Genomic DNA, 10705 nt, shown 5'->3' with positions numbered 1-10705 from the left:
AAATATGAAATTTTCTGATTATAAGAATTATTCTATTATAATGATTAAGTATTATGCATACTGCATTAACCGGAATCTTTTTTTTTTTTTCTTTATGGGGATTATAAAGTTAAGATTTTATTTTACCCTAGTGCTGCAATTTTTTTCATGAAGTTTTGTGCCTTATTTTAAGAAACTTTTTAATTGAAAGTAGATAGCTGCTGTTAATAATTAAGGAAATGAAATAATACCTGTATCCACCTTTTCTAAAACTCTTACTCATATTAAGAATCTATTTTTGAATTTCTAATGAATTTCATTATGTTCTGTGTTCTAGACTTTATTTTTTGTGTCACTATTTTGTGATTTAAGTAATGTAAGAATAATGGTATGAATTTAACAATGTGCTTTATAAAAACTGCAGATTTCGCTTTCAAATTTAGAATCAGAAATCCTTTGAAAGGTAACTTCAAATACTAAATAATAAATCAATTAAAAAATTCAGATCTGATTACCTGAGGTTTATTTCATTCTGTTGGATACAGGAATTTTGACCAGAGAAGTGGGATTATTTATGATGCTAATACTCATCTTGGCTGCCAATTTTTACTTTTTTGGAAAATGTTACAAAATTCATATGAAGATTTCGTGGAACTTCAGCAGTTATTACTGAAAATCTGTAGTTTTATTTTAATCTATAGTTTTATTTTTCTTTTAAGCAGAATTTTAAAAGGAGCATTAAGAGCTTCTACTTTAATTGGTCCCTGATGACAATTGTAATACATGTTCCTAAATTCTAGTTTCATCTGCTGGCATTCAGCATAAATTGCATGAATAACAAAATTATGAAAAATTCTGCAACAGTTTCATAAAAGTTGGAAAAAACGTGATAAAATAGTTTGAAATAGAATATAAAGCCATATTATAGAATACTTTGGTGTTTTATTAATGGAAAAAATCACTTCAAACAGGAAGTAAAAAAATATAAATTTATTAAGAATTGCTTGGCAAGCATAGGGGTGGAAATTTTGGGAAACTGTATCTCTCAGTTTTGAGATGAGGAAAGGATTTACATATCATATATTATAGCAGTATTTATTGTATTTAAAAGGATGAGAAATTTTTCTCTCTGAAAGAATACTGCAGTAAAAAGAAAATGTATTCCTGTACAAAACAATCATATGCCAAACTTTTCTGCATACTTGGCACAGACTCTGTTACATTATTAAGTAATTTTGCTCCATATCAAACGAAGAAAACTTTCTGTCGATAAGACTTTCCATAACCAGATGATGTGTGAGCCCTCAGTCGAATTTCATAATATATATTTTTTGATAGATCTGAAATGGTAAAACGAGGTGTAGTGCAAGTGGGTATTTCAATTGTTGCAGGGCATTCTCCTTTTTTCCAACCATCTCTACCATCCCTCTGAACCTAAAAACAGACAACGAATAAATTTTGTTAATAGCAAAGCTTATAAATTTACCCCAGAAAATTTTAACAATGTTCATAATCTGTTAAGTAAACCAAGGATTTCAATCAACAGATATTTCAAAAATTAGTATGCATTTTAAATGTTGCAAATGCAATAATTATTAAGGTACATGTAAGTTTTAAAATCAAGATTAAAGATGATCAATATATAAATTACTTAAGTTATGTGAAATATTGGAACTAATGGCTATTTTGGTATGAGCATTTTTCTTACTGACTAGTGGATCTGTGGCTGTGTGGTTGTTTGTTCAACACTTCAGGCTAGAGTGCACTTTTGTCTTAAGAGTTTGCCACAGTACCATGACTCACTGAGATTCCACTTTAGTGGAGCAGTAAAGGACATTGAAGGTCACTGGTTCCATCTATTGGTTAACATTGATGTTAAAAGGTTATTAATTTGTTTTTAATAATGTTAAGTGTTTCAAAGATTATTAATAAATATATTCATTTTTGAAGTTATTCACAAAATAGAACAGGCAAACAAACAACCAATTGTGTAAATTACTTTGATTCGCTAATTGATGCGTCTTTTGTGCCATAAATCTTATCTTTGATATGCCCCTTACAAAAAGGCCAGTGGTATGAGATATTGCAATTACAGAAAGCATTGAGTTCATTGCGAAGTTCATCTATTCTACAGACTTTAATCAAAATAAGACCTCGTACGTTGGTGCTAATAACACAATTGTTAAATTATTTCAGTTATTACCATTATTTCGAGATAAACATCTTTCTCGAAATAAATGTTAATTGCTGCACATAATACTGTATATTGTACCAGTTCCTGAAAATAAATTATATTATCAGGTTATTTTTTTGTGACACTCTGTCTGTCGATCGTTTGTATAGGTATGCCTTTTCCCCAACTTAAGATTTCTTTTTGCATAAGTATCTGATAAACGTATCTTGCCACTGTGAGAGAAGCTCATTTTCATCTTTAAAGCTAATTATTTAAAAACGCTGGTTAAATCACCTATGAAGGAAATAAAATAGTTTCTTGTTCCATCGCAAGCAGTTTTTTTGATGGTGTAATAGTAAAAAAAACCCCTTCAATAGTGACTTTATCAGTTGGAGAAAGTAAACTTCGTTAACTGAGAAGTCTAGTGTATAGAAAGGGTAGAGAAGTAATGCTGTGCCAGGTAATTTGATGTGATAATTATAAGAAGTGAACAATGGGCTATAGCATTGCATTGCCATACATTAATGAAGGTGTAGCGATCAGATGGTAGTATGCTTGCTTGATGGTGTTATTTCCTCGGTAATAGTCGTTTAAGTGTAGAAAATGAACGTCTTTAAATAGCAAATTTGTAGAAAGAAATTTCAAACATTGGAATGAATTTGAAGCTTCATGTGTGTAGACCATTCGCCATTTGTAGCATCACGTGATATGCTCCTTTTTCATGGCTGTTCTTATACCCAACGAAACTATTGACAGAATTTCAGTTCATTTCGGGTTGTTATTAGCCATTATTGTAATTTTAAGGTGCCTATGAAATCTTTCGATTAGCTGATTGGACTGAGGACGGTAAGCAGCAATTTGAATGCGGTGTGTACCCAAATTTTTAACCCTCCAAGCTCCATACTTCTTTGTCTTTAAACAAGTGAGATTCAAAATTTCGGCTTTGATCAGTTGTAACTGACACGGGGCAGCTCAGTCTATCTAAATTGTGTATTAATGCTCTAAAAGTGGTCTGAGCGGACATGTCAGTAGTAGGTATAACTTCCGGCCATCTGGTGAGCCGGCCAATAATTATTATGCAATAACTGTTACTTTCATATACTTCAAATGTTGGATACCTATGAAATCAATAGGAATATGCGCAAATCTGGTATCACGCATGAAAAAGTACCTAAAGGTGATTTTGAATGTCTCTGAATTTTAGAATATTGGCATTGGAGGCAAGATTGAAGAGCAGCACCAAGTGAACATACTACTTCCTGATCGCTACAATGGTGACTGGGTGACCGACACACTTCCGACACTGAGAACAAATGACGAATTACGTTACACAAGCCAAACGCCCCCTTCGTGTACACTCTACGACATGCGTTGGAGCCGCAGCCATAGTCCATAAAACGTAAAGATCAATCGATCAACAACGGGAACTCATTTCATGATGGTCAACTGCATCTTCTCATGTCGCATCAGAAAAGTTTGGAAAAAGAACGTGTAACGATCGGAAGAGCCCCTCGAACATACGCGTTACAAAATAGTTCGAATATCAGCATCTATCATGCGAAAGATTTTGCCACAGCGGCTCGGTATTCAAATGCTACGTAGTAGGCGCGGGATCAAATCCCAAGGGTGTTTATCACCCTCAAAGGCATACGAAACTCGTATATTATTGCACTTTTCATCAGTGCTTATAAATGGTTACATGAGAAAGCAACTATCTTGCATTTGCACCAAGCGAACATAGCACCACGAAATCGCTATGTCTAGCAATCAGTTGTCTGGTATTTTGGTTATGTTCAGAAGAAGTTTGTGCGGTCCTAAGAGGTATAAGCTTAGCTTTGTTGGTAGGTAATCAGACTCTGCTACGTCAAGGATTTTGCCTAAATGCCTTTTTTGACTTATCAACTTGTATGAGAACCGACTAATCATGGCGAAGAAAACAAGATCTGACTTTCGATATAATTTTGCTGACTCAACTGCCCATTTACGCTTGCACAATTTAACCTTCTCTGGCTGGCTATGACTTAAACCCTCTTACATATATGGGATAGGACTTAATGACGTGGTCATAAGGCAGAAAGCCCTATGACTGTAAAGCTGTTAAGTCTTAAACCCTTACCACATACGATATTTGTTGCCGAAACAAAACGTTTGGCGGAACAATTCTGAGAAACGCTCTTTGGCGAAATAGGGTTACCATCTTCACTTGGTAAACAGGCTGAAAGCCAAACAAGAATCAGTTATCGCTCAGATTGGCGAAAGTGACGTTTGCTTCTTCGTGTTGTTTTGTATTGCTCACACTCTTTTCGTTTTAAACTTTAATGTTAGTGATGGAAGATAATAGAAATGCGATTGCTATCAAGTTAATCACTTTGATCTCCACTCTGGCATTTCAAGTAACAAATAAACACACTTCTGGTTATAGCAATCAATTACATCAGTAATAGCCAAATTCTGTATACACTAAGAATAGTTTAAAAGGTGGGCTGGATAAGTCTATTTATCAGACATTACTTATGTGTATTTTCTGTTGTCTGCATTCCAATGAAAATTCGATCGCTCACTGGAAAATTTGTGACCTGGTGAAAGTATTTTCTTGGAAGAAAAAAAAGAGACCTGTGACAAAATTCTATATGGCTGATATTTTACATCCTCACAGCCAGCAGATACTATTCAGCGAAATGAGGATCAAATAAAGCATATGAATACATGAGCAATCAAAACATGTGCGAGTTATTTACTGTTCCATAGAACACCCGGTAATATACCTAAAAGACATTATACCAACTCTAGAAATTAGGCGGGGCACATCATGAGTTTGTTTTATGTGATTACGGCAAAGCCTCGAGGGATATCTGCCTAACAGGAGGGATCCCTTTGTAGAAGATGCACTTAATTGGAAAGTACAATTCATTATGTAAACAAGCATGAAGGTGATAATCAGTTGTGCACTGTTTTAAGTAATCAAATGTTATAAATGCACAGCAGTAACATTTCTTCTTATTTAGTAGTCATGTTTATATTACGTAGATCATACATATGATATAATTATAAATTAATAACAAAATGTGTACACTCTTTAGTACTTAAATACTCATCAATTATTTTTCAACTGATTATTACATATCCATAATAATTTGCAAAGAACTGATGACTATAGTTGCTACCAATTACATGATCGTTATATGAATTAAAAGTAACTTCAAATAAACTTTTTGGGCAATGATCATGTTTGTATTCATACATATATATATATATATATATATACGCATCTAATAAGTCATATATTTACATAATTACATTTACATTTACATACAGATAGATGCGATGGTTTATATTTATTAGTATTAATGTAAATAATAAGATTTATATTAATGAATGTATATACAAATGTGTTTCACCATGCATAATATAAATCCATAAATTTCCAATGTTTCAATATGTAGTATTTACAATAAAATTATAGTTTCTAATGTATTTATAATCCAAAAAGTATTTCATTAATAACAGCGCAAGCGCAAAGTTATCCGGCGCCCGTCTGCAAAATAGCTGAAGTCACGCCCCCACTTTTTTAAATTTTTGTATAGGAAAAGGAAGTTTTGAAGAAAGCATTTTTTGATTTTTTTAACAGTTTATCGAAAATAATTTATTTTTCTGAATTTCATATTTACAATTTTTCTATAATTTCTTTTGCATTTATCTCGACAGATTTCATTTTCATTGGCAATCAACGCTAGATTTACGAATCTTTCCTGCGATATATTTGACCGTAAATATGTCTTGACCAATTTTAATTTGGAGAATGATGTTTTGCTACTAGCAAGAGTAACAGAAATACTAAGTAGATCTCAAATATGATCTTTAAGTTCGGGAAGCAAAAGTTGTTTGACACAATAAAGTTCAGAGTATCGAATGGGTCATTCGTACTGGCTGTAAAAATGTGTTTCGAAGCTACAGTTTTGTCATAAAGGTGTTCTACGTTAATATCTTTATTGTCATCCCACTGTAACAATTTTTCTAATTCACTGTATTTTATTTTCAAATTTGCATTATCGATTTCTGATAAATTACCCAGAAAACTAAAATTATTTCAGTGATTTTTCATTGCATCTAATCTTTCATTGAGTGATGTCCAAGCAATATCCAAAATTCCAAAAAAGGCATTTGCCGTAAACTTCTCTTCTGGAGATTGAGGAGATTTGTCAGCATGTTCGTAATCGAAGTGGAATTTCTTTTTATTTTGTTGGACTTCAACAGTTTTAAACCGATGCTTTCCATCCACTTCTTCACTAAGTTCTTTGGCTTTCTCAAGAATACTTTTGTAACTGATGTCACTTCTATATTCTTCACTGAATGTTTTTAAGTTGTCAGGACTTGTATGTCTTTTTTATTTGCTTTGGAAACATGATGTGTCCTGAATAGGAACAGGGAATTTACTCAAGCTATGTTCAAATATGTGTGGAATAGACAGCACCAGCAGGAAGGGTTGACTTTACCCTTTATTCTCCATAAGATCACAGGTGCTCCCGCAATTCGGGATACAGAGACCAACTACTTGTGGTCTGAACGTAAAAATATAAAACTACTAACTAAAATTCTAAATAAGGAGCTAACTTTGAATTAGTTTACAAATGCCTAACCCTAAGACTGACCTTTTAAAAGATTGCGTATGTAGTACGCAAACTGCCGAAATTACAAAACGTTTTAAATATCAAGAGGCCTAAACCTCTGGGCCTTAAAGGCAAGCAGCAACTGATTGAAAACTCGCGTGTAATGCAGTGGCAAGGGGATTCACTTCCTCCCTCTCTCTCTAACTCTTGGCAAAAAGCCACAACTTAAATACTTGGGCGTTAGCAAGTACAATTTGATAAACAAGTTAACGCATTTAATTCTGGCCGGAAGTGGAAAATAAGAAAAGATAGTAAAGTTTTAAAATAAAATAAACGTTAGTAAAACTTAAGATCCTTACAAAGTTACTTATTGCCTTTAAATTACTTATTGCCTTGCAGTTCTTTGCTGAAGTATTAATTCTATTAAGCAAATCATACCAAAGTATCAAGGAACACATCAATTTATAATTTTTGATTATGCCACACAGACTTCGTGCTTCAGGTTGCACTTCTTCTGAAAAGCATTCATATTCAGATATTTCAAAAAGAGCGTCGTAGATTACTCCTAGTTGATATCTTAAAGGTCGAATGGCTTCAGTTTTGCTTTACCATCGAGTGTTTGAGAGGGGTTTTAAGGTTAAACAGGAAATGATTTTCAAAAGAACTGACCATCGCTCAGGAGAAGAAGAAAATACATTGAATAATTCTTGAATTGGGGGGGGGGAATTAAACTATGAGCGCCACAAGGAATATAAAATGCGCGAGGATTTATTTTCAAGATATGTTGAAGTTCATTTTTCTTCCCTTTCATATTTGCGCCTTTGGCATATCCATGGCATCTCATATCATCAAGGGGAATGTTCCACATTTTCAACATTTCCGTTACTGTTAGTGTTTAGGCCGTTGCCTGTAGAATCATCAACTTTAATAAAGCCTAAATGCTCCTTGATTTCTGATACTCCATCAGAGGACAAAATGTATGCATAGGACAAAATGTATGACGACATTCTTCTGTTCAGTTTTGCTAATATCGGGAGTACAATCTAAAATTATATAATAATACTTGGCTATTCGAAGACATAATAAGATTTTCTCTCTTATATTGTTGCTAATAATTTGCAGTATTTCATTTTGACTCTCTTTGTTTAGATAATGGCTTTCCTGCTGCTACCTTTAGGTCGTAATACTCTTTCTATGTGAAATTTCATAATTGGGTCGAACTTTGAAAACAATTCCATTAATTTTAAGAAGTTTCTGTTGTATTTTTGATACAGCTCATCAGATGAACCTCGAAAGGCTAAATTCTGGCTGCCAAGAAATTTTGTTATCTCAATCAGTCTTCCTAATACACTTAACCAATGTTTTTGTTTCATTTTTTATACATCTCTTGTGTTTGGGAATCAAATGTTTTATTTTTCAAATTTTTCTCAAGCTCTTTCCATTTTAAGAATTATTTCATACGTGCTCTAATAGTCTCATGCCTTCGCAAAGGTTTAGACACATTTATCCAATCTTTATAACGTTTTACGAGGCTACTACTGTCAATCGGTGAAAATATCTTGCAACAGAAGCAAAAAACAGAATTGTTACATATGGAATATAATAGCCATGTACGGGGAACTAATTCTCCGTTTTCCATTTTTCTGTTGTAATATGTATCACTAAATGTAAGTCCATTATTACTTTTTCGTACACATTAACTTTTTTTTTTTGTTTGTTTGAATAGGCTCCTATTTCAGACAAAGTCAATCTCACTTTGTCGCTAAGATTTGGCCACTTTGCAGGATCATCAAAATCATTATGAGGAAAGGAATTTTCATTTATGCCAGTCTCTTCCATCGGATTATCTAGGTAATCTTTAACTTCCAAATCATTTAATTCCATACTCGGATCTTCATTTTCTTCCTTTGAAGTTTCATCAGTCCTTTCAATAACTTCATCCAATGTAGTTGATGTTCTTTGGCCGGATGATGCCTGTCCATTTGAAATTGATTCTGATGCTCATTCAATATGAACATCATTTACATCCGAAGTAGTTTTAATCTTCTTTATGAAATGAGACATTGCGTCTGCCTGCTTCTGCTCATCTTTCTCAGCTTTGCGTTATGATTCTGCACACGGAATGGTTTCTTCTTTGTTTCCCTATTATCAAAATTTCACACTCAAATTTAAATTTAAAAATTCAATTCTAAATATTAAATATCTAATCTTTCTTTCAAAATAAACCATGACATCTTCTAATTATAAAATATAGATGAAAAGTAAAAAAAAAGATAATGAAAAACTAATAAAAAAATAACCTTTATCATAACTTTTTTGAGTAGCTGGTGAAGAATTAGCATCTTTCTAACAAAAAATAAGGAAAAGTTTGACCTTGTGATGGGTCAAATTTAAATCCTTGCCAAAAACTCTGTATATAATGACCCCGAAACCTCTCTCTCCCCAAACACCAGCTAAGTCTTACCTCAATCCATCTATACACCACCACTACAGCACCGAAAACAAAAGAAACAGATACCAGCTTCCGGCGAACATTTACCACATAATAATGCCCCTGTAAATAGCCTCCCAGTACATTCAACAGTTTTATGTGAAGTTGTCGTACTCTGTACATATCTTTTTTTTTTTTTTTATGTCGCACTGTACTATTGCATTACCTTTTATAATTGAATTATTGTGAAATTTTAATGTTGATTTTTGTTTGTTACTATCCTCAATCTTGTAAATACTTCCAATGTTTTATTGTATTGTTGTTTTAATATATCACCTGTCAACAAAAGCCAGATTTGTAAAAACATCACAGACAAAATCGCGGATGTTTGGACATGTCATTCATAGACAATATCTAAAAACTTTACTTCTCCAAAATACTCATCAAGATGGAAACAACAGATGCTGTCGCGGAAGAGCGGCAACAAACAGTCCGATTTCCCCGATGAATGAATACAACCTCTAAAGACTTAGCAACAGATAGAACCATCCTCGTGTGGTATTTTGAAGTTCAATCTTCTATGTAAATACTATTCGTACATTTTGAAGAAACAGTTATTAAAAATGTCCCTAAAATTAAATTCAACATTTGAAATGCCTTCTAGTTGAGCGGATTCGGATTTTCTCCAAAGAACGAGAGGGGGGGGGCAATGCGTACCAGGCACGTAATCGGAAAATTTCAGAGGATGAAAAAGCAAAATGTTTTGCTAATATACACAAAATATATGTTTACAACTGGCATGAATTATACTATGAGTTGTAAACCCAAGCTTAAATGACCAATGTAGACAATTCTGCTTTTTAGCTCGAAGGAACTAATCGAATTTTGAAATTTCAATCGTTAACGAGAAGAACAAGGTCTTGTCCTCAAAGGATCCGATGCAGCACTCCCCAGCAGGGTATGCGGTGAAGTCCCAGAAGCCAACTTAATATTAAAAATCTAATAAAGATTTTCAACGTTTTATGAAAATAACTTAATACGTAGGTTGGGGCAAAAGTCATGGCAACTATTTTGTTTCTTGAAGATACCAGTCCGGTTGAAAAATGTGACATATACAGACGAAAGGACAAGGTCTTAACTACATGTGTGGACAATGAATAGCACTGAAATATCGTAACACACGAATTTACTACGGTAGTATACAGGGCAATATAGCCTTCACCGTGCAAAAGACTGCTAACACAATACACATAAAGTTGACATGACAAACCTGGGCCTAAAGACCCTCAATGTAGTCTCCTGCTACTGTCACCACACGCTGTCAACGATGTGAGAGGCGCTGAATACCATCAGCCTAAGCATTTGCCGCACCATGTGTGAATCGGGTCATCTGTTGGCGCACAGCATTAGCAATGGCCTCTTGTGTTGCAAACCGCCTATTATGTATTGGTTCCTTAATCTTGGGAATGGGATCAAAGTCACAGGCTGAAAGGTCAGGAGAGTATGATGGGTACT

At 33.7% G+C, this 10705-nt stretch overlaps 1 protein-coding gene across 2 annotated transcripts in view; it reads right to left on the bottom strand.

The window, feature by feature from the left end:
• Positions 1-954: 954 nt before the first annotated feature.
• LOC118185335 (palladin-like) overlaps positions 955-10705 on the bottom strand; it is a 29327-nt gene continuing 19576 nt past the window's right edge. For both annotated transcript variants that reach the window (XM_035355177.2, XM_035355176.2), the window contains one exon: positions 955-1413. In XM_035355177.2, the coding sequence (XP_035211068.1) occupies positions 1225-1413 (189 nt within the window). In that variant the 3' untranslated portion in view covers positions 955-1224. The remainder of the gene's footprint in view (positions 1414-10705) is intronic.

The sequence above is a fragment of the Stegodyphus dumicola genome, chromosome 3 (genome assembly GCF_044657685.1).
Source record: "Stegodyphus dumicola isolate Sdum_Otavi_A_Nest chromosome 3, ASM4465768v1".
Taxonomy (NCBI): Eukaryota; Metazoa; Arthropoda; class Arachnida; order Araneae; family Eresidae; genus Stegodyphus; species Stegodyphus dumicola.
Note: the sequence above shows the minus strand (reverse complement) of the source record. Positions and strands in the feature narration are given on the sequence as shown.